The sequence below is a fragment of the Anolis carolinensis genome, chromosome 3 (genome assembly GCF_035594765.1).
Source record: "Anolis carolinensis isolate JA03-04 chromosome 3, rAnoCar3.1.pri, whole genome shotgun sequence".
In the NCBI taxonomy this organism is placed as follows: domain Eukaryota; kingdom Metazoa; phylum Chordata; class Lepidosauria; order Squamata; family Dactyloidae; genus Anolis; species Anolis carolinensis.
The window spans coordinates 114,067,327-114,092,590 of record NC_085843.1 but is presented as its reverse complement, the minus strand read 5'-3'; the positions used below and the strand labels follow the sequence as shown (position 1 = coordinate 114,092,590).

Sequence of the window (25,264 nt, the reverse complement as noted above, 5' to 3'; positions counted from 1 at the left end):
ATAACTTCCCCTCACATATTTGTATATGGCTATCATGTCTCCTCTCAGCCTTCTCTTCTGCAGGCTAAACATACCCAGCTCTTTAAGCCGCTCCTCATAGGGTTTGTTCTCCAGACCCTTGACCATTTTAGTTGCCCTCCTCTGGACGCTTTCCAGCTTGTCAACATCTCCCTTCAATTGTGGTGCCCAGAATTGGACACAGTATTCCAGGTGTGGCCTGACCTGGATCTAAACACTATACCCCTATTTATGCAGCCCAGAATCCCATTGGCTTTTTTCGCCACCGCATCACATTGTAGGCTCATGTTTAACTTGTTGTCCACGAGGACTGCAAGATCTTTTTCACACGTACTGCTGTTAAGCCAGGCATCGTCCCCCATTCTGTATCTTTGCATTTCATTTTTTCTGCCGAAGTGCATTTGCATTTGTCCCTGTTGAACTTCATTTTGTTAGTTTCGGCCCATCTCTCTAATCTGTTAAGATCGTTTTGAATTCTGCTCCTGTCTTCTGGAGTGTTAGCTATCCCTCCCAGTTTGGTGTCGTCTGCAAACTTGATGATCGTGCCTTCTAAACCTTCGTCTAAGTCGTTAATAAAGATGTTGAACAGAACCAGGCCCAGGACGGAACCCTGCGGCACTCCACTCGTGACTTCTTTCCAAGATGAAGAAGATGCATTGGGTTCGAAAGCTGATTGCATTTGTTTTTCAGAGCTCATAGGCAGCTCCACTCATGCTGTTCTAGCAGACCACAAACATATTCAAACAGGGTAAAGGAAAGGTGGAGGTAAAACTCCTGATGTTTGATGAGTGAGGGCAGAGGACAATGAGTTGTGGGAAAGGCTTAAAATCTACCAAAGGGATATTGAGAACGAAAAAAGTGGAGGAGACGAGAAGAACAAGAACACCAGGAGGCTGGAGAGACTATAGGGTATCTAACACAGGCAAGCTGCCACTTCTGAAAGCATTTATTACAATTCATAAGTTATACATACCAGAACAATTTCACAAAGTCAATTCTTTTCTTAGAAGAAAAAGAGAAGCATTATAAAAACCTGACTACCAAGATTAAGCTATAATGTTTTTAAAATCGGTGTGCTGCATCATCATCATTATGCCAGGCTCAAAGGGAGAATGAACATGTGGAGGTTTATAAGCTGACCCCCAACAGGTAATTTTTGCCAATTTTGGACAGTTGTTTAACTGACTTCTCTCCACATCTGCTACGGAAAGATAAGACATTCCAAGTATTTAATCTGTTTTTACATGAGCAGTTTCAAGCTCAGGGTTTTTCAATGACATCAATTTTAATACTTTTTGCATCATTACCTCTAAATTCTGTACTTGCCTTTTCCTCTCTCATTAAAGATAGGTGCTTATCTTATTATAAGCTTTGATGAATGCCTTTTAATTTTTAAAAAGTATATCCAGGCAGTAGGCAAAATGCCTTAGCACTAGCGTGACTTTTCCCTAAAATCACCCAAAGGATATGTGTCTTGAGACAAAAATTATCATTTCATAAGAATGTGAACTTGTTTTTAAAGTGTTTTTTAAATAATAAGAACTATCCTCCACAAAAATTCTGATAAATATACTTCTGTTTCCTGAAAACATTCATGTGAGTCTTCGATTGTTTAATACATGCTCAATCAAAAGCAGTGGTCTCTCGACAAATATTTGAGAATGACCTATGCCTACCCAAAAGATACCAGATCCCATCTGATTTTGGAAGCTATGTTAGGTCTTCCCCGATTAGTACTTGGATGGGAGAACACCAAGGAATACCAGGTGCTATAGGTTCTATTTCAGAAAAGGGAACTAGGAAAACCACCTCTGAATATCCCCTGTCTAAGAAAGTCTTATGAAATGTATGGGGACACCATAAGTCAACTGGTATTTTGAAGAAGACACATGCTAATGTATATTTTAAACATCTACTCTGGCCATTTAAACAAATATATTCTGCAGATAGCTTTCTTTTGTTACCACAGGTTTCTCATTTATGATGAATGGTTTTCCAACACTATAGATTTATAAATACTACAAATGTACTTGGGGCCCAGCTGACTCAAACATGGTGGATAGTCAACATACTAGTTTTACTAGAGGGTAAGTGTGGGATTTTCGATGAAAAGAAGAGACCCTTCTCTGTAAGTAGCCTGTCAGATAGCCAGGATGTTGTAGTGGTAATAGGGTCACATCTACACAGACCACTGAATGCAGTTTGAAGGCATGCTTTTAGACCAGTTGTTCTGAACCTGGGGGTTCCCAGGTGTTTTGGCCTACAACTCCCAGAAATCTGAGCCAGTTTACTAGCTGTTAGGATTTCTGGGAATTGAAGGCCAAAACATCTGGGGACACACAGGTTGAGAACTACTGTTCTAGATGAACCCTTCTCTAAACAATACTCAAGGATCATCCCATAGCACCATTTCTTGGTTACAATCTGAAAGAAATAATAAGAAGCACTGCCATGATGTGGTCCAGAAAGATACCACAATCATTAGTACCAAAAGTAACTGGGAAATCCAAGAGAGCTAATGAGACTTCAGTTTCTCCATTTGGTTCCCAACATGGGTCCCCTACACTACAGCAAAGCAATGAAAGCAGCCTCAGGCCCGCATTCTGTCTAGAAGGCTAATTAAATGGATCCAAGTACTCTGGTTCCAGTTTATTTTACATTAGAATTATTTTTAGAGAAGTGCCTCTTTATTACATGATTTTAGTAGTGTGTCTTTCAAAAATGTTTTACAGCAACATGTACAGGTCCTCAGCATGTATCAAAATACATAGTTCTTTTCAAAAGTATGTTACATCATGTTTTGGAAATCTACAGCCTTACTCTGTTATTACAAAAGTCCAGAGTCATAAAGAAATAGGTTAGTCACTTATCCTTGTTTATTGCCTTATCATTCCCAATATCATTTACTCCTAAGCTCAGAGTCTTACTGGGATTTTAGTTGAATGTGCACAAACAAATGCACAAAACATAAATACACCAAATGGATGTCAAACCCAGATTGAAACACAATTCTAGATTAAACTTCTAAAGTGAGTGAATGTGAAATTCTCTTGAGAAGTTCAATTTAGCATAGCTTAACCTTCCTGCCAATTAAAATCCCCTCTCTCTGAGAATAACAGAGAATGAGTTTTAATACTTCAGATGACTCATATAAAATAAATAGGTTTTGGACCAATAGACTGCTTGGTCTGAAATACTTTATGGCAATGCTGAGCTAATAAAACACAGTTGATAAATAAATTTTGTCTGATTATGCAATAAAAAGTCTGTGTGCTACCAGTAGATACACTATTTTCAGAACTACCCTCCCATTTTCTGATATTTAAAATACTTCTTAAATCAAAAAAACTCATCTATTTTTGAATGCCTTCAACTAAAGCCATTAAAGATAAGAGTTTAACTACAGATGTATATTTTTATCTCACTGGCTGAGTTAATTTCTCCCGGTTCTCATATAAAGCTCCACAGTAAATCCTCTTGAGTCCATTACAACTACTGCTTTACACTGTTGAATTCTGCCAACAATCTGCTCAACATTTTAGCAGATGTTTCTGCATTTAGGCCTTTGGGATCTTTATTGGGTCTGTTTCCTCTGTAACCTAAAAAGGGTATACATTTATTGTGACGGAGCAGACATTCTCAGATGAGTGCACATTACTTTTTACTTTGGCCCTAATCCAGAGATATGCATGCATGTCACAATACAGAGATCTCTAGTGTTGCAGCGATGAAGGACTCAACATACAGACAATTCCTTTTATCCTATTTTTCTCTTCAAAAACTGGAATCCCATTTTAAACTCACCTCTGTAACATCCATGACTTTGATAGCTGCCAGTTGACCTGTCTTGACATGCCGACCCTATGAAGAAAGGAAGAATCATTAGCCATTCCATTAATACATTACATAAAGCACAATGGAAATGTTATCAGACTATTTATCCATTATTTATATCTCAAACACGCAAGACAAGCTGTACATAGTTATTTGCATCTTGGACATTAAAAAAAGATATGTATGACCTTTTAAGTCATGCAGTAAGATCGTAAATTTAATCACTACTCTTGTCTTCTACACTGATTTCCAAATGGCTACATCAAACATCCTGCTTGTTGTCCTAACAGATCTCTTCCAAAGTCATCAGAAAACCTGCAGAGCTGTTTCTGGGTTGAGGATGAGGATTCAATGCTGCAAAGATAATTATTACCTTCCCTGTATCCTGTGCCGGTTTTGCATTATTTGTACATAACCCAACATTGGGAATTCAACACATTTCACAGAACTCAAGACAGCTTATTGTAAAAGAAATGGAACAACAAGCCAAACAACATTAAGTTAATTAAGACAAAGCTCAGAAGAAAATAATGCTTGCTGAAATACCAAAAAATTTCACTAGGCCAAATCAGTCTCTTAAGACAAAATACTATATTTTATAAGTTGGGTCCAGATCTAGTTCAAACAAATCCTGTCTCAACCACAGGCCTGGCTCAACCACAGGCCAAAAATGGAAGATTTCTTTCCACAAAAAAGATGCAAGGAATAGGAGCCAATCCCTCGTTATCGCTTAACCTTATCACAAAGTGACTGAAAGCTATGTATGCAAACTATTTCTTTTTCCAATATAACAAGTATGAAAGGGAAAATTCACATGTATAACAGTGGTTCTCAACCTGTGGGTCCCCAGGTGTTTTGGCCTACAACTACCAGAAATCCCAGCCAGTTTACCAGCAGTTAGGATTTCTGGGAGTTGAAGGCCAAAACATCTGGGGACCCACAGGTTGAGAACCACTGAACTATAAGACATGACCACGCACTTACAATCGGATATCCAGTAGGTACACCAGGCACGCTGGAATGACATACTACCATACATCTGATTCCTCTGGAGTTCCAGAAGGCCAAAATGCAGCATTTATGACTGCAATTTTAAGGCAATTGTAAGGGTCACTCCTAATTTGAGTTTCAGGCTTGGAGAGGGGGGACACTTCCAGGTGTTTTAGACTTCAGAAATCCTAGCTAGCTTACTGGCTGCTAGAAAATATGGGAGTTGAAGTCTAAAACACCCCAAAGGCCGAAGTTTGCCCAAGCCTGGTGTAACTGCTCCTGAGGATAATTATAGTCAGTTATTTGCAAAATCTAAAATAAAACAGCAAAAGTTCTGCTTGTTTAGAAGTTGCATTAAGAGAATACTGGAGCCAGAAGTTGTTAGCTTGACAAGAGGCCCAGTTATCTTGCTATGTCTCAAATACAAGTTTCAAATAAGTTTTTCAAAAACAAGCAAGGTGGAGAAGATATGCCATGTCGGGTGTTTCTGGGCTACAAATACCACACTGCTAGCTTCCAATTGTGACTGAAGGCAATTTGAATTCAACACCTGGCAACACTGGAGCACCACAGGTTGTACAGAAAAAACTTTTGTAAAGGACTTAGGTTCAGCAGATCTGTTCTGTCTAACACACTTCTTCATGAAATCTCCCACACATGATTATGTTTGAAGTCTGGGTTTATTAACTAGGGCTCGCCAGAAACCTAGGTCTCCAACAGTAGTTGCTAAGGGCTCCACAAAAGATTGTGATTGGGAAAAATAATCTTTTGGAGTTGTAGATTTAACTACATTCATGCAGTGGTTATTTGAGACATTAATATTATTTTAAGAGTTCTGAAGCTTAACAGGGTTGAGCAAATGAGTAAGGTTGCTCCAGTAGAAGCTTTCCAGTAGTTATTAATACATACTCTTTGACTATAGAAAAATTGTCCCGGATATCACAACTATGCACTTTCATGACCTATCAAAGAAAACTCGTTTCCTTTCCCTTTAACGAGGAAATCTGATTATAAAGTCTGCCCTGATAACCTTTGATTGAGTCACTGGTACTAGTCAGTCGAAGACCTTCCTTTCTCTACAGGAAGTAAACTAGTAGTCTATAAGATGAGGATGTGACTCATGCTTCTTTATCTTGTTATAAGTCATTGTGGGCTGAAGAAGAGCAAGCATACACAGAACTGATGAAAATGATTAAATAAAAAGGCACAATACAAAGAGAAGAAGGACTACTCAGAAAGAGATGGCTTGCTCCTTTCATTCTTTACTTGTACTGATCGTTCTCGCAATTTATACTAAAACAGTAAAATTAAAAAGCAGAAAGAGCGAGGAAATGGGAGGACAGAGGTAGCCATATTGCTGGAAAAGCTGTTGGCACAAGCTTTCATCTGCTTGATAAAAGATACATCTAGACTGTAGAATTAATATACGTAGTTTGACACCACTAAAACTACCTTGGCTCAATATTATGGCCCACATTTCCCACAGAAATAATTGTAAGTTTATGTTGGCTAAAATTGTTCTTCATTTTAAATATTGTATTGTTATCAATTTTTTGCACTGCAAAGAAGGTAAGTGCAGTGTGCACAAGAATTTATTCATTTTTTTCCCCCAAACTATAGTCTGGCCTCCCAACAGTCTGAGGGACCATGAACGAGCCCTTGGCTTAAAAAGTGAGAGGATTCCTGATGAAGATGCACTCTAAGTGGGACACAGAAAACTTTTATGTCAAACAAAACATCTTGTATTTTAAGATGCTACCAGACCCTTTGCCTTTTTAGATAAGAAAATAAGTAAATCAAATATTTTGAGACAGGACTCTTTTTCACAGCCCTTGCTTAACATGAGCTAATCTTTATTTTCACACTCCTCTATGACTGGACTCTGCAATCGGTCTTTTGGGGGAGAAGGAAGGCAGAGGAGTCATGATCCAACAACTTCAAAGGGGTCCTGCTGTTTTACCTTACAGTATTTTCAAAACACTCAAGAGTAGCAAGAACAAATATTTCGTTACATTGTCCCTAAGGAAAGGATGTGGAAGTGTTTGCATTTACTAGGTTTTTTTTCCTCCCAGCCCCAAGGAAAAGTTATGTCAAGCTGAAGGGTGGGAAATAAAGACTGTGGGAAGTATAAAATTCCCACTGTCCCAAGCCAAACAAACCATTAGAAAACCTTCTTTTACAGGGATACAAAAATGTGTGCTCTCTAACATATAGAGTATTCTAAGGCTGGGAATAAAGCAAGAAATGAACTACTTAGGAAACAATGCAAAATGAACACCACAAGGCCACTAAAAATTCTGTAGACCCTTTCCCCGGTCTCTAGCATGTCAAATAAGCAGGAAGGACAGAAGATTTCTGTTAGATATCAAATAAGTTTTCCTTTTAAAAATATACTCTTAAAGAGTCATCTTTGTGAAAAGCAACTTGCAAAAAAACAACAAGCATTCACATTTCGGAGAAAAAAATGTATGCATTTTATCTACAGATAGCTGTTTTCCTTTTTGTCAAACTCTTGTCTACTTAGTGATAATAATTCTTGTAGTTTTCAAAGAAGTAGCTGCGTGAATATTTTGCAGCATACAAAGGAGAGGGGGAAATATAGCAGCATCTTTAAGACTTAATTGGTTTTATGTTAGGATTTTATGAAGACTTTGGGCTTTTATATCCATAAAAGCTCATGTTAAAATAAAAATCAGTCAGTTTTAAAGAGGCAGTTACATTTTCTATAAGAAGCATAAACAATTATTTGTTTATACATATCTCATTATGTTCTGAGGTATTCCAAAAAAATTAAAAATCTGAAATCCAAAAACCTTCAGATTTTGGATTTCAGATAAAAATTTCAGATGAAAGATATTCAACATATAATACATTGAAATAATTTTGTCTGATGTAAAATCTGGGATTCCCCTATTATAATTCTCATTTTTGTTGTTGTTGATGATGCAGATTGAACAATAAGTTCCTGAACCATAAGAAAGCTCTTTAGTTTTGGCTTTTTACTCAGAGCAAACAAAAACAGAAGAAGCCATTCATATTAACAAAACACAGAAAATTATTTTATCTCCCTTAAATCTTCAATAGTGTTGAGCAGACATAAAGCATTCATTTCAGACCAGGATTTGTGATGATCAAGCTATGTACAGATAAAAACATGGCTTTTCCAGTGTGCATTCGAACAATCAACGACATGACAGATCCCTCCTATAGACATATTGCTTTTCTTCACCTTATTTTTCTTCCTACCCCATCCTATCCCAAATTATCCCAGACAACTCTTCGACATTCTGTCCAGGCACTTTATTAAATGGTCTTGAAACTATGCACTTTCTGGCTTGACCGCCCCTATTTTATCCATTCGTGGTGAAGTTTGTTTTTATTACTTTATCTTTTATCTGGTTATTATGGTGTTATATTGTATTAGTGTGATGACCCATGGGCCTTGTAGTCCTGCTCAGGACATTGTAATTCCTGATGAAGATGAAAACTTGGGTTTTTTACCTTCCCAGTCTGAACTGGATTCCTCTCAGCCAGATCTTTCCCAGGCAGATCTGGGAACCTTGCACCTGCAAGAAAGTTGTCTCCCAGAAGTATGTCAAACAAGCCCAGAGCCTACTTCTCCCGTATTCTTGCGCCGGGAGTTTTGTAAACAACAGAGAAGTTTGGATTCAGCTTCGCGCAGGAGTGCAAGGATTGCAGCTAAGAATGTGGCCAATTAAGACTGCTTCTCGTGAGAATCTTTGGGGAGTCTCACATCTGGTCTCAGAGTTAGCTTTCGGTTCTGATTCCCAGAGAACTGCTTCGGCGGGAAAGCTAGACTCTATTTAGGTGTTTTACCCGCGTAGTAACTTCGCGGAGTCAATTCGTCAGCCTACGGAGCGGGTCGTGTCTGGACAGCGCGCTCCGATTCAAGCCTCGCTCTCGCTCAAGCCTTGCCTTGCTATCCAGCCTTCGCCTTGTTTCCCAGCCTTTGTTTACCTACGGACTTTGCCTTGTTTCCCAGGACCAATCCTTGCCTTGTACCACGGATTTTACCAAGTTATTCCACGGACCTTGTTCTTGTTCCTAGTTACCTTGTTCCACGTTCAAGCCTTGTTTCAAGTATCAAGTTATTTCCTAGCCTCGCTCAAGTTTCATGGACTAAAGGACCTTGTCATCTCCCCTCACTTTGCTTGGCAAAGTGAGTGTTTCGGTTATTGGATTACAACTTTGGACCTTAATATTTCTTATTGGACATTGCTTTCTTGGACTAATTCTGACCTTTCCTGAAAGGTCTAATTCTGGACTATTTTCTACACTTGTTTTTATTAACTTTATATATTCCTTCAATAAAGATATTAGATAGATTCTGGCCTCTGTGTATGGTTATTGGTGCTCTGCAGCCTGGGTCTTGACAGTTTGACTCCGCCACCCTAAGCACCAATTAACCTCGGCCAGAATGTCTACCGGAGTCGTACCTGGGCCGAGCGGCCAGCCGATTACCTACACCATCGACAAGGAGGAGGTGGACCGAATCCGTGATAAGCTCAATGCACAGGATGGAGAAATAAGGGGTTTGAAGGAACGCGGAATTCGTCTTCCGGCCATGGCGTTGCCAACCAAGTTTACTGGAGAAGCTTCTAAGGTTCATGTCTTCCGTCGCCAATGTCAAGCTTATCTAGAGGCCCGTGCTGCCGAGTTTCCCCAAGAAGACATCAAAGTGGCATGGGTTTACAGTCTTCTAGACGGGCCAGCGGCCAGCTGGGCGACGGCACTGTACGACCAAGCCTCTCCACACCTAAGATCAGCGCAACGCTTCTTGGACCACCTCAAGGAGACTTGGGGAATCGAGGACAATTTGGAGGCAGCCGGTCACAAACTCCGTCGCCTTTTCCAAGGAGACAGACCTATGTCTCAGTATATAGCCGAGTTCCGAGTGCTGGCCCACAACACCGGCTGGAACGATGTAGCCCTCAGGGGACAATTCCGGGAGGGTCTCAACATTGAAATGCTGGAAGAAATCTCCAAGGTGGATCCTCCCCAGACCCTCGAGGCACTCATTGATCAATGTTTACGGGCTGAAGTCATGATTGCCAACAGGAAACAGTGGGTTCGAGGCCAGGGCGGTAGAGCCGGGGCAAAACCCCCCGCTCCCGCCAGCGTTCAGCCACGTCCGGTCTGGAGACCCCCACCGCCAACCCCATACCCCAGAGGGAGCGAGGAGGTGCCGATGCAGTTGGGCAATGTGCGTCCCAGACTAGATGCCGCCGAGAAGGCCCGTCGTCAACGCTTAAACCTCTGCTGGTACTGCGGGAACGGGGGCCACTTCGCCAGAGAGTGCCCAGCCAAAGGGAAGCCTGCCGCCCGTCTTGCGGCGGCGTCCTCCACGGAGACGAAGACGTCTGAGCCGACTGGCACACAGCCGGCGGGGGAAGCCAACGACCGGGTGTAGAGAGGCTCGCCAACCCGGTCAAAAAATCCATCCAAGAGCCGCCAACCGGGGTCCTGTTCCTTCTCGTGGTCACATTATGGTCAGCAAAAAGGGGACCCGTCATGATCCACGCCATGATAGACTCTGGAGCTACCAACAATTTCATCGATAGAGAGTATGCCGACTCTCTGGGATTACAATATCATGATTTCAAGAATGCCCGTGTGGTGCAAGCCATAGACGGCCGCCCCCTCAAGACGGGCCCCGTAAGTCAGTGGTCGGAACCCACCAGGATGTGGATAAGGGAACATATGGAAGAGATTTCCTTCTTTGTTACCGAGGTTCCTCATTTCCCTGTGATTTTGGGAATTCCATGGCTGACTCTCCACGACCCTAACATCTCCTGGTCCAACAGAGAACTGCAGTTTGCTTCACCGTACTGCCAAAACCATTGCCTCGTAGCCAAGGTATGCCACGCCACGGACACCGAGCCCATCATCACCTTGCCAAAGAAGTACTCCGAGTATTGGGATGTATTCAATGAGAAAGAAGCCGAAAAATTACCCCCACATAGACCTTATGACTGTGCCATTGACTTGGTGGAGGGGGCCCCGATCCCGCGAGGGCATCTCTACTCCCTGACTGAACCAGAGCAAGAAGCTCTCAGGGAATTCCTAGAGACAAACCTTCGCAAGGGATTCATCAGACCCTCTCAATCCCCAGCCGCCTCCCCAGTGATGTTTGTGAAGAAGAAGTCAGGGGAACTACGCTTGGTGGTGGACTACAGAGCATTGAACAATATCACCAAGCGGAACAGCTATCCCCTGCCCTTAATCTCGGATCTATTGGATCGGCTTCGAGGAGCCAAGGTTTACACCAAGCTGGATCTTCGGGGGGCTTACAACTTAGTTCGCATCAGGGAAGGGGACGAGTGGAAGACCGCCTTCCAGACCAAATTCGGATTATTCGAGTCCCGAGTTATGAATTTCGGTTTATGCGGAGCCCCCGCAACGTTCCAGCATTTTGTCAACGACATTTTTCAGGACTATCTAGACAGGTTCTTGATAATCTACCTGGACGATTTTTTGGTGTTTTCTAGATCACAATCAGAACATGAGAACCACGTCAAAATGGTGTTACAACGATTGCGGGATCATGGACTTTATGCCAAGCTGGAAAAATGCGCCTTTGATCTACAAGAGGTAGATTTCCTTGGTTACCGCATCTCGCCTCTAGGGCTTTCCATGGATCCAGCCAAGGTTTCAGCAGTATTGGAATGGCGGGCGCCAACTAACAAGAAAGAGGTGCAGCGTTTCTTGGGGTTCGCGAACTATTACCGCAAGTTCATTCCAGATTTTGCCCGCTGGTCCGACCCCATCACTAGCTGCATCCGTGGAAAGCAGCCTTTCCGCTGGACTGATCAAGCAGAGAAAGGGTTCCAGCAACTAAAGAAACTATTCACCTCCCAGCCAATTCTACAGCACCCAAATCCTGGAACCCCTTTTGTGGTGCAGGCGGACGCCTCTGATGTGGCAATTGGGGCTGTACTCTTACAACCGGTGGGAGATCACCTCCATCCCTGTGCCTTTTATTCTCGTCAACTAACCACACCAGAGAGGAATTACACCATTTGGGAAAAAGAACTACTGGCCATAAAGGCAGCCTTTGAAACTTGGAGACATTGGCTAGAAGGGGCCAAATTTCCCATTGAAGTCCACACTGATCATCGTAATCTAGAACATCTAAGAACTGCCCGCAAACTAAATCAGAGGCAGCAACGTTGGGCTTTATTCTTTGAACGTTTCAACTTCCAGATCCATTATGTGACCCCAGCCCAAACCAAGCAAGCAGACGCCCTGTCACGTAAACCGGAATACGCTGCAGGACGCAAGGAGACCTTTGAATCCCAACTGCTACAACCCGAGAACTTTGCCACGCTCACGGTGGGGAACACCAAATCCATTCCCATTGGTTCAACTTCCCCTACTCCAGGACCCATCTGTGCTCAAGAAATCAGGGCTAGTCAGCAAGCAGATGCCTGGGCGCAGGACCAACTTCGCCAAGGTCTGCACTTTCCCTTTTCGCTTAAAGATGGGCTGCTCTGCTATAGAAATCATGTTTATATCCCACCCGGACCGGGCAGGGAAAAAGCGCTTCGTCTGTGTCATGACTGCAAACCAGCAGGACACTTCGGACTATTTAAAACTATGCATTTGATCCTAAGGGATTTTTGGTGGCCCAAGATCCGCAAGGATGTGGAAAAATATGTCAACACCTGCCCAGTATGCCAGCGCTCCAAGATACGAAGGGAGAAGCCCTCAGGGCTTTTACACCCCCTTCCTACCCCATCTCGCCCATGGGAAATAATTTCCGCGGATTTCATCACTGACCTACCACCTTCCTGTGGATTCACCACGATTTTGGTGGTGGTGGACCTTTTCACCAAGTTAGCCCATTTCATTCCCTGTGAAGGCCTCCCCACGGCCAAAGAAACTGCGGATCTATTTCTTCAACATGTTTTCAGACTACATGGATTGCCCAAGAGTTTAGTCACAGACCGTGGATCTCAATTCACCTCTCGTTTTTGGAAGGCACTACAAAAACTATTGGGCATAGACTCTCGCTTATCTTCAGCTCATCATCCCCAAACAGATGGGCAAACGGAGCGCACCAATGCCACTTTGGAGCAGTATCTTCGCTGTTATGTAAACTACCAACAGGACAATTGGGCTTCTCTGTTACCACTGTCTGAGTTTGCCTACAACAATGGAGTTCAAGCTTCTACAAAAGAAACGCCGTTCTTTGCAAACTACGGCTTCCATCCACGTTTCTTTCCCCCTGTCATTGAAACTTCAGAAGTTCCCGCAGCAGAGGATTGGCTGCAGGAACTCACAGCGGTGCAACAACTTTTGCTCCAGCAACTGGACCAAGCCAAGGAGGACTATAAACGCCACGCTGACAAACATCGCCAGCCGGGCCCCGAAATCAAGGTAGGAGATCGGGTTTTTCTGTCCACTCGCTTCCTGCCCTCCCACCGCCCCTGCCGGAAGTTAGATGCCCGTTTCATTGGCCCCTATCCAGTGGTGGCGCAACTTAACCCCGTGACTTTCAAACTCCAACTTCCGCGTTCAATGCGCATTCACCCAGTGTTTCACCGTTCCCTGCTCCTTCCGGCGGATGGTGTGCGACCTGATACAGACCAACCGGCCCCCCCTCCTGTTTTGATGAATGGGGAGGAGGAGTTCGAGGTTGAGGACATTTTGGATTCTCGCTTTCACCGCCGCCGCCTACAATATCTCATTGACTGGGTGGGTTTTGGCCCTGAGGAACGCTCCTGGGAAGACGCCTCCACAGTCCATGCTCCTGATCTAACCCGTCGCTTTCATCAGACCTATCCCACCAAACCACGACCTCGCGCCTCGGGGAGAGGGCCCCAGTTTGGGAGGGGCCTTGAGGAGGGGGATAGTGTGATGACCCATGGGCCTTGTAGTCCTGCTCAGGACATTGTAATTCCTGATGAAGATGAAAACTTGGGTTTTTTACCTTCCCAGTCTGAACTGGATTCCTCTCAGCCAGATCTTTCCCAGGCAGATCTGGGAACCTTGCACCTGCAAGAAAGTTGTCTCCCAGAAGTATGTCAAACAAGCCCAGAGCCTACTTCTCCCGTATTCTTGCGCCGGGAGTTTTGTAAACAACAGAGAAGTTTGGATTCAGCTTCGCGCAGGAGTGCAAGGATTGCAGCTAAGAATGTGGCCAATTAAGACTGCTTCTCGTGAGAATCTTTGGGGAGTCTCACATCTGGTCTCAGAGTTAGCTTTCGGTTCTGATTCCCAGAGAACTGCTTCGGCGGGAAAGCTAGACTCTATTTAGGTGTTTTACCCGCGTAGTAACTTCGCGGAGTCAATTCGTCAGCCTACGGAGCGGGTCGTGTCTGGACAGCGCGCTCCGATTCAAGCCTCGCTCTCGCTCAAGCCTTGCCTTGCTATCCAGCCTTCGCCTTGTTTCCCAGCCTTTGTTTACCTACGGACTTTGCCTTGTTTCCCAGGACCAATCCTTGCCTTGTACCACGGATTTTACCAAGTTATTCCACGGACCTTGTTCTTGTTCCTAGTTACCTTGTTCCACGTTCAAGCCTTGTTTCAAGTATCAAGTTATTTCCTAGCCTCGCTCAAGTTTCATGGACTAAAGGACCTTGTCATCTCCCCTCACTTTGCTTGGCAAAGTGAGTGTTTCGGTTATTGGATTACAACTTTGGACCTTAATATTTCTTATTGGACATTGCTTTCTTGGACTAATTCTGACCTTTCCTGAAAGGTCTAATTCTGGACTATTTTCTACACTTGTTTTTATTAACTTTATATATTCCTTCAATAAAGATATTAGATAGATTCTGGCCTCTGTGTATGGTTATTGGTGCTCTGCAGCCTGGGTCTTGACAATTACTTTGTTTTTATCTGTTTATTTTATTTGATTGTTATGTTGATACTGTTTATTTAGTTACTTAAACTTTTTTTAACTTACCATACTTTGTTTCTGTTTTTGGGCTTGGCCCCATGTTAGCTGCCCCGAGTCCCTTCGGGGAGATGGAGCCGGGATAGAAAAATAAATTATTATTATTATTATTATTATTATTATTATTATTATTATTATTAGGAGCCCTGGTAGCGAAGTGCGTTAAAGCACTGAGCTGGAGAACGAAAGGTCCCAGGTTCAAACCCCGGGAGCGGCGGGAGCGGCAGCTGTTAGCTCCAGCTCCTGCCAGCCTAGCAGTTCGAAAACATGCCAATGTGAGTAGATCAATAGGTACCGCTCCGGTGGGAAGGTAACGGCGCTCCATGCAGTCATGCCAGCCACATGACCTTGGAGGTGTCTACGGACAACGCCGGCTCTTCAGCTTAGAAATGGAGATGAGCACCAAACCCCAGAGTCAGACATGACTGGACTTAATGTCAGGGGAAACCTTTACCTTACCTATTATTATTATTATTATTATTATTATTATTATTATTATTATTATTATATTGCCTTTAATGAGTTTTCCTGTTAATGAGTTTTCAGAGATAATTGATTAAATATATGGAGACTTTAGTGCTTTAAATAATCATACTAAAAGATAACATTTCATAATCCAATGTTTTCCATTTTCCCCCAATTTTCAATTGGCCCATTTTTTCTGAGGAAAAATATTTTGGGGAAGAGAAAAAAGTATTTTTTGTCCTCTGGGCCTCCAGGTACCAAGTTTACCCTGATTCAGTACATCTACTCTAGCTGGGACTAACAATCAGATTTCACCTTAACTTTTCTTAGCCCAAAGTCAGGGTTGCCTAGAGAACCTCTTTCACTATTCCTTTGGGGAAACTACTCTAAACTCAGTCACCAAAAGCCACAGAGAATGAGCTAGAAAGCATTTGCAAAGTGTTCATACCTAAGAAAACATTACAAAAATATAGCCAGATCGCACTACACTGCTTTTCTGCTTTTTTACTTTAGCAGGTTCTGATTTATTCAATCTTAATGACTTCAGGCAAAGTCCAAGTTATGTACTTCTATATTTTTAGGACACTAAATTAAGACAGTAGTTCCCCTTAGGCGACTTAATGCATTATTTCACATTATCTTCACTATTGTATTGCCTTCAGATGTTCTACCCAGCATATATGCCCATCACTTCACCCAAGGAAACCCCTCTGGTGCCTTTTGGGGAAGCAGGGGACTATTTGGCAGTTATTTCCTGGTTCTTCTCCATGTTATCCATATTTTGGAAACAGGAAGTCTCATAGGAATCAAAATGGAAGAGTTCACATGGATATGGGTTGGATGCAGTCTAAATCAAATTTCAAGTAGATTATGCTCTAAAGTTGTAGTTATTCTACACTCTTAATGGTGAGTTAATGCCAAGGCTCTATCCTACAGTATCCCAAAATTAAATTAGCTTGGTACGTAAAATTCTCTGCCACCGAGCTCTAGAATTTTGGGGCACTATTCTAAAGAATTCTAAGTACATCACCAAACTACAAATCCCAGAATTCAACAGAACGGAGCATGAGTGAAGTTGCATCAACAAGTGAATACACCCCTGACTGATTTAAGGCACATTGATTTCAAAGGATGTCTTCTATGAATGATGGAAGATGTTCTGACCAATAGGTGCAGCACATTTTTGTTTTGGATAATCCATATATTTCCTCCATACTACAGAATGCCTACAGACAACCCTCATGACGATACTGCAATTTGTAGCCATTTTCAGAGTTTCTGTCTCAAGAGCAGCACAATTCTTTCAGATTGCAAACAATTCTATTTTTAGTAATTTGGAAGTATGGCTTTTGCTGTATTTGATAATGGTGAATGTATAATCTTTATGCTTAAACATTAGCTTGCCACCCCTTTAGCACAACATGTTCTATTATTCTGCCATACAAAATTTCTAGAGTCAAATTGATTCTACTTCATTCATCTACTTTGAAGCTTATGGAAAATCACTGTGATGAAGTTTACATAATGTAAAAAATAACCCTGTAGAAGTCTGGTGTTTTGGAAAAAAGAAAAGGTTATGAGTTGGAAGCACCCTGACATATCCCAAAAAATGACCCTGGAAAAATATCTGGATCTGTCCTCATAGCATACATATGACATCTAATGACTCTCTGCATTTTAGCAAATGACAATTGGTATTCAAAGGTAGTATTTTTTTTAAAAAAACTTTTAAAATTATCTATAAAATATCCACAGGATTAGAAAATCATAGATGCTATATAAATGCAAAGTTTAGAGACAGTACCATATTCAGTACTGTGTCATTGTGCTTACAGAATTATCTAACACCAACTTTTGAAAAATCAGCAAAAACATACAGAAGCCAAAATGGTTACCTTATTTTCAGAATACAAACATAATACAAACATTAGCGCATCAATGGTTTTTAAATTTTGATAAGAATTAAAACAAAGTCCTTCCCCCATTATGTTGACTGTTATGAATAGAAGGATGTTAATCTTTCATCTCTGAAATTTCAGCCATTCTTTGGAATCACATTATTTTGAATTCTCAAATAAAATGTTTATGCATGAATATAAGTCATGTATCTGATAATTCTGTATCATACAACACAGAAGTCAGTTGGTATTCAACATAACAGCCTGAAGCAGCTACGTAACATTACAAACTATGTCACTCTGTATTAGGAGCCTATTAATGAAGGCCAAAGAAGAAAAATGGCAAATTATTTAGGGCTGCGTGGGTTAATATTTGCCTAACCTTAAAACCACTCCAATAAAACAGGAATAATCAATGAAGTATACTGCTTCCATATGAAAAAAAAAGCTGTGATCTCCATCTTCTACGACAAACCATAGACATCATATACACAATAATCAACAGGTTTCAAGCTTTGGAAAGTATATCTACAGTCTCTTATTTGGAATCTCATCTGAGTTATAACTCATACTAAGGTTGGGGCTTACTATGAAAGACCCTCCAACTGGAACCCTGAAGAGCCTTTGATAGACGCAGCAAATGTGGGCTATGAGCGGGGCCCCATTTCCTGTGCTCTTTTGTGGTTTGTATCAGCACATGTGGGTGTACCTGAAGTAACATGCCATTTACAGTTATCCTTTTCAGTCAATGTTCAACCTTTTGGGAGCGGGATTAAGATTCATGAGTCATGAAGACTGAAGACATTTGGAACTGTTTCGAGTCAAAAAGGTCAGGACGATCTTGGGGGAAGGGGGTCCACTGGGATGCAAAAGTTAGATTTGGGTCACATTGTGCACACCCTTGGTATAAACTACTAAGCTGGAGAAGCCAGTTCAGTTCTAGACAGCCCCCTATTTTACTATATGTACTCCCATGATTTATGTACTAGAAAATGAAAAAAGAGATTTAAATAATAGCCATGATAGATGAACAAAACAGCATAGCTCTTTTTACAAAAATTGTAAAAAGTTAAAAAGCAATGCAGTAAGAATATATATACAGGAGGTCCCCAATTTACAAACATCCAGCTTACAAACAATGCATACTTAAGAACAGGAGTGAAAGAACCGGAAGTGAGAGAAATCGACCCCTAGGAAAGAAAATTCACTCCTGAAAAGAGTTATCACAGGGAAAAGGTGTCTCCACTGCCTGTATATAATGTGATCGAATTATGAACGTGGAAAGCTATACTCTGACTTTAATAATCACAAGATACCGAGAGAGAAAAGCAATCTATTTGCTGCAAAATTCGATTTGCAGCCATCCCATCCCCAAACATTTACTCTGCACTACATCAAAAATAGAATGCAATGAATTGCAGTGCTGCAAGGCACAGACAGAGCAGTTCAATGAATCAAGTATGTAATTTAAATGTCACAGGAGAAAACAAAAAACTATTGTAAATCTTCAGGATTTCATTTTAACCAAAAAAACACTTGGGCACCCTGTGCTTCTTAGCCAGGAGTGGGCAACACCTCTCGCCAGTTTTTTAACCTCCCAAATTAACCAGTGCCATGCAAGGGCTGTGAGGAGCACTTTTGTCATGCTTTTAGCAAGAATAGAACTCTTTTGATAACAGGAAGTGATCAGAAGTAGCTTCTGGGTTTTAAAAATACCTTTCATGGGTCTAAAACGGCCTGGAAGGGAGCTTACATGTTGCAAAATCTAGCAAATGGCATATTGGGGCAAAGCAATCTTTCTGAAATACATTCAAATTATTTTTTGATTTCTGGAGGCCCCTAAGAGCCACAGTGGCCGTGAGATTACATGAAGCCCATGACCACTTTGCCCACCCATGACTTACACACTCCTGGTGCTACATGAACCCTGCCACATAAACAATGGAAGACCTTGTCACAACAACGCCAGAGGCACTCCAAGTGGCCAGAATCTGGTCAAATGACGTTTAGTATAATGTCAAGTTTTTGACTTTGTGTTTCTAAATACGTTACAACTGCACCCTAAGTTTTGCTTCTGATATGATAAATAAATAGATATTAAAGGATGAAAGTGAAGAGACTCTTTGTGTAGGTGAAGGAAAAAGCAAAAATGGAGGGTGTATGACCTTCCAGTTATGAAATTTGACTGTAAGGGGGCATGAGATCTCCAGTCTAGTGTGATGACTCATGGGCCTTGTAGTCCTGTTCCTAGTACTATTGTGGCAGACGAAGAGGAAAACATGGGGTTTTCGCCGGTTCAGCAAGAGCCGGAGTCTCTTCACCTGCAGGATGTTGATGTTTGTCCTCAAGAATTCAGCCAAACAGGCCTTGGGCAGAACTCCCCCCCCCTCCCCGTTTCCCAGAAAAGAATCTTATTCCAGAGAAAGGGGAAACAGAGAAGCTCAACGGAGGAGTTTATGCATTGCTGCCAGAAATCAAGCTGATTAGGCTTGCTTCCCTTGGGAAATTCTAAGGAGTCACACATCTGGACAGAGTTGGGTTTCGCTTCTCGTTCTCTAGGGAAAGAGTTCTGTTGGCGGGAAAACGAGACCCAATATAGGTGGTTGGCGCGAGGAATTCTTTGCGGAGTCAATTGATCAGCTTCAGGAGAGAGATCGTGTGTGGACTTCGTACCCCAGTTCCTTGCTTCTCGGATCAAGTTTTCAAGCCTTGCCTAGCCTTGCAGTTTTACCACGGACCCTGCTCCACGCTCATGTTTTGCCTTTGTTTCCAGTTATGAATCTAGCCAAGAATCAAGTTTAATTCCAGCCTTGTTGTCAAGCTTCATTGAACTCTAGGACTCTGCTAATTCCCCACACTATTGCTTGGCAAAGTGTGTGTTTCGGTCAAGTGGATTAAAACTTTGTGAACTCTAATATCTTATATTGGACAATACATTTTTGGACTATATTTGACCTCTTTTGAAAGGTCTGCTTCTGAACTATATTCTTCACTTGTTTTTATTGATTTTATATATTTCTTTAATAAAGATATTAGATAGAGACTGGCCTCTGTGTAAGGTTATTGGTGCTCTGCAGCCAGGGTCCTGACATCTAGCTACAACTGGAAGGTTGCAGGTTCCTAATCCCTGTTGAGGATGCTACAGGCTCATAATGTGCCATCACCCTGTCTGTTACCTGCAGCATGCTGGTACATGATTTTCTCCAAATCATTCTATTAGAATGTAATAATCCCAAATCCAGCTTCAACAACACCAATGAACTTTGGTTTAGATGAGTAAAAGGCAGTTAATGAATGACTTTAAAAATAAATGTTTTAAAATAGGTTTGCCCATATAGTATTTTGAGGAGTGAATATTAAATAGGAAGAGATCCTATGAGATGAAAACAGTTTTGTCTTTCTTCTGGCTGAAGTATATTGTTTTTATAAACAATCTTGATCTAACAAAAAATTAAATGCAAGGAAAAAAGCAGTGGAGGCACAGAGGTGGTCGCTCTAATAGCATCACAGTGTTCTTTTTATAGTTCTGCAGCACCATATCAGTCTAATGAAGGGATGACTAACTTAAAAATTAGAATATTCAGTAACTTCAACTCTTCAAGTGTAACCATTACGTTAGTCTTTCAATGTAAGCACTAACTGAAACCAACATTCTAGCAAGCAGGACCAGTGTATGGACAGGTTGCTTATCTGTAACCATGTTTCTACACAACCATTGAAGGTTTAAGACTGCTCTTCAGGTTTCAAACAGCCAGTTAAAGATGCTGAAAGTTTTAGGCCAAGATGATACAGGAACCCCATAACTGGCAGTCAGTGTTTTCAATAAACACTGGAGAGGTTGAGTACAAGGCTCAACATGGTTGCTCTCAATTCAGTACAGAGACTCTATGGGGCACATGGGCTTCTAATACCCGCTCTTCACCCTCTCTTAATTTCCTGAATATTTTTCAGCAATCACCACTCCAGGTGGGCCCTACAGAGGAACTGGTGCAAATCAAACCTTTGCCTCCCCATGCCTTTTTCAAAGGCTCTGTAAACAAGGGGGAGGGGAGTTTCCTGCTAAAATGCATCATAAGGTTCTGTGGATTCAAGAACACTAGGCTGCTCAGAGAAAAGCTGTATTCTCTGCATGAAAGCCTGTGCCAGAGTGCCAAAGCAGTCAAAAAAAGGACCCTTTCTCTTTACAGAGTGAAAAGCAATGCAAAGCACGCATGTGCACCCAAGAGAAAAAGGTCTCAAATATTCTACTGTTGTAATGGGACAAGAGTCATCACTGCTGCCAGACAGGGATTGGACGCTTCGGCAGCATTCAAATGAGACAGAGCTACCATGCACCCAGTCCAGCAAAAAGAAAGAAATCCAATTCATGTGACCAGTGTGGTCTGACTGATTTTCCTGAATGCACAGCCAGTGCATTACTGAGTGGTAAGGAACAAGAAGTGAAAGCACACATCTGGGGAGTCAGAAGATAACAACTGCCTATTATTGGTCAAATCAATTGAACACTCTTATATGTTGTTGTTGTTTTAAAATCACAGACACGGGGAATATCTTTGGGAAAGAGTGGAAGGGAGACAATGATGAATGTAACCAAATCACACCCGATCAGAACTGTGCATGCAGAATATACATACAAGTGAAAGTTTTCTATTGGCTGAAGGAAACCTACAAATAACTTCCATGGGAAATTCTCCAGCAGATTCACTGTTTCCCTATAGGGCCTCCACATTCAGGAAACTTCTTTTAACTTAACCATCATGGAAAATACACAATATGCAACATAGCTCAGGCATCTTCAAATTGCGGCCCTCCAGATGTTTGGGCTTTCAGCTCCCAGAATTTCTGACCACTAAACAGGCTGGCTAGGGCTTCTGGGAGTTAGAGGAGTGCCACAGTTTGAAGATGCCCGGCTTAGCTGGCTGCTCAACTAACTGGGAACAGCAGGAAAAACACATACAACATGTTAGAGACACTCCTTCACCACAACACACACAGGTCTTTGAGCACATGGGGAAACTACAACCCAAACCTCTGAGTAAGAAAGCAGCACTATAAAGTAACATATGTAGTACAGCTCTGAATACTAGTTTCTTGAAACTTGAACAGGAGGATGCTAATTCATGCTCTGCTTTAAGTCTCCCACAGCATCTGGGTAGCCACTGTGGGAGCAGAATGCTAGATATCAGCCTATAGTCTGACCCTGCAGGGCTCTTTCTGTATTCACAGGATACAAGCTGAGTATCCTTTATACAAAAATCCAACATCCAAGATATTCCAAAATCTAGAATTGTCCACACTATATAAATAATTGCAATATACCTCTTATTTAAAAAATTCCAAAACCCAAACACTTCGGTACCAAAACATATGGCTTTGTACTAAAGCAATATAAAAGGTTGAGGGATATTCAACCTATAACAGAAATTTTTATATTGTTTTAGCATAAAGCCATAGAATATTTTAAAAAGTATTCATTTGCTGTGTGCCTTGAAGCCATTTGTGACTTTGAGAGACTCTAAGGCAGTGGTTCTCAACCTGGGGTCCCCAGATGTTTTTGGCATACAACTCCCAGAAGTCCCAGCCAGTTTACCAACTATTAGGATTTCTGGAAGTTGAAATCCAAAAACATCTGGGGACTTCAAGCTGAGACCCACTGGTCTATAGGCTAACTAACCTATGACTGTGTTTTCTTGGCAAGAAAAGGGGTTGCCACAGTCTTCCCCTGAAGCTGAGAGAATGTAACATATAAGTTCATCCAATGAGCTTTCGTGGTTTAGTGGACATATAAAATATAGTCCATTATTCAAAATATTACACCACATCTGCTCTTAAGAAAACACTAACATGTTCATAAATAATGTAAAAGAAATCATATCCATATACAATGTGTCCTCCAGCTTGGATCGTTACCTTGACGTGGTGCTGGGGCTTGAGTGCCTCGATGAAGCCATGAGCTATACCGTGCAGGGTCACCCAAGACGGGAAGGTCATGGCGGAGAGGTCATACCAAGCACGATCCCTGGGGAAGGTAATGGCAACCCACCCCAGTATTCTTGCCATGAAAACTATATGGATCAGTACAACCAGAGAAATGTCAGTATACCATCGGAAGATAGGTCCCCCAGGTCGGAAGATGGTCAAAATGCTACTGGGGAGGAGCAGAGGACTAGTCCAACTAGCCCCAGATGTGATGACGCAGTTAGCTCAAAGTCGAAAGGAAGGCTAACGGCCGACGATGCTGGAGGTGAAGGACAAATCCGGTGTTCTAGAGATCAACACACTATAGGAACCTGGAATGTAAGATCTATGAGCCAGGGTAAACTGGATGTGGTTATTGGTGAGATGTCAAGATTAAAGATAGACATTCTTGGAGTCAGTGAACTGAAATGGACTGGAATGGGCCACTTCACAAAAGATGGCCACCAAATCTACTACTGCGGACAAGAGGAACACAGAAGAAATGGAGTAGCCTTCATAGTTAACAATAAAGTTGCGAAAGCAGTGATTGGATGCAACCCAAAAAATGATAGAATGATCTCAGTTCGAGTTAAAGGCAAACCATTTAACATCACAGTGATCCAAACATACGCCCCAACCAGAGCTGCTGAAGAAGTAGAATTAGATAAGTTCTACGAGGATCTGCAGCACTTAATGGATAACACACCAAAAAGAGACATTATTCTCATTACAGGAGATTGGAATGCTAAGGTGGGCAGTCAAATGATAACCGGGATCACAGGCATTTTGTTGGGACAACAAAATGAAGCAGGACGTAGGCTGATAGAATTTTGCCAGGAAAACTCAGTGTGCATAACAAACACTCTCTTCCAACAACCTAAAAGACACATGGACTTTACACATGGACTGCACCAGATGGTCAACACTGAAATCAGATTGACTACATCCTTTGCAGCCAAAGGTGGCGGACATCCATCCAGTCGGTGAAAACAAGACCTGGAGCTGACTGTAGTTCAGATCACTAACTTCTTATTACAAAATTTAGAATCAGACTAAAGAGAATGGGGAAAATACACAGACCAATTAGATATGATCTCACAAATATTCCCAGTGAATATGCAGTGGAGGTGAAGAATAGATTTCAGGGATTAGATTTAATAAATAGAGTCCCAGAAGAACTATGGACAGAAGTCCACAGCATTGTTCAGGAGGCAGCAACAAAGTACATCCCAAAGAAAAAGAAAACCAAGAAGGCAAGATGGTTGTCTGTTGAGACACTGGAAGCAGCCCAAGAAAGAAGGAAGGCGAAAGGAAACAGCAATAGGGGGAGATACGCCCAATTAAATGAACAATTCCAGAGGTTAGCCAGGAGAGGCAAGGAACTATTTTTGAACAAGCAATGCATGAAAGTGGAAGAAGACAATAGGATAGGAAGGACAAGAGATCTCTTCCAGAAAATCAGAAACATTGGAGGCAAATTTCAGGCAAAAATGGGCATGATCAAAAACAAAGATGGCAGGGACCTAATAGAAGCTGAAGAGATCACGAATAGGTGGCGAGAATATACAGAAAATCTGTATAGGAAGGATAATAATATAGAGGATAGCTTTGACGGTGTGGTGAGTGAATTAGAACCTGACATCCTGAGAAGTGAGATTGAACGGGCCTTAAGAAGCATTGCTAACAACAAGGCAGCAGGAGACGACGGGATCCCAGCTGAGCTGTTTAAAATCTTGGAAGGTGATGCTGTCAAGGTGATGCATGCCATATGCCAGCAAATATGGAAAACACAAGATTGGCCATCAGATTGGAAAAAATCAATTTATATCCCCATACCAAAAAAGGGAAATGCTAAAGAATACTCAAACTTCCGTACAGTGGCACTTATTTCCCATGCCAGTAAGGTAATGCTCAAGATCGTGCAAGGCAGACTCCAGCAATACATGGAGCAAGAGTTGCCAGATGTCCAAGCTGGGTTCAGAAAAGGCAGAGGAACAAGAGACCAAATTGCCAATATCCGCTGGATAATGGAGGAAGCCAGGGAGTTTCAGAAAAACATCTACTTCTGCTTTATTGGCTATTCTAAAGCCTTCGACTGTGTGGATCATAATAAACTATGGCATGTTCTTGGTGGTATGGGGATACCAAGTCACCTTGTTTGTCTCCTGAGAAATCTGTA

General features: G+C 41.9%; 1 protein-coding gene across 4 annotated transcripts in view; it reads right to left on the bottom strand.

Annotated features, from left to right (window-relative positions):
- map4k4 (mitogen-activated protein kinase kinase kinase kinase 4) overlaps window positions 1-25,264 on the bottom strand; it is a 208,826-nt gene that overhangs the window by 96,784 nt on the left and 86,778 nt on the right. For all 4 annotated transcript variants that reach the window (XM_008116148.3, XM_003224278.4, XM_008116152.3 and 1 more), the window contains exon 3: window positions 3,823-3,879. In XM_008116148.3, coding sequence (XP_008114355.1) covers window positions 3,823-3,879 — 57 coding nt within the window. The remainder of the gene's footprint in view (window positions 1-3,822; window positions 3,880-25,264) is intronic.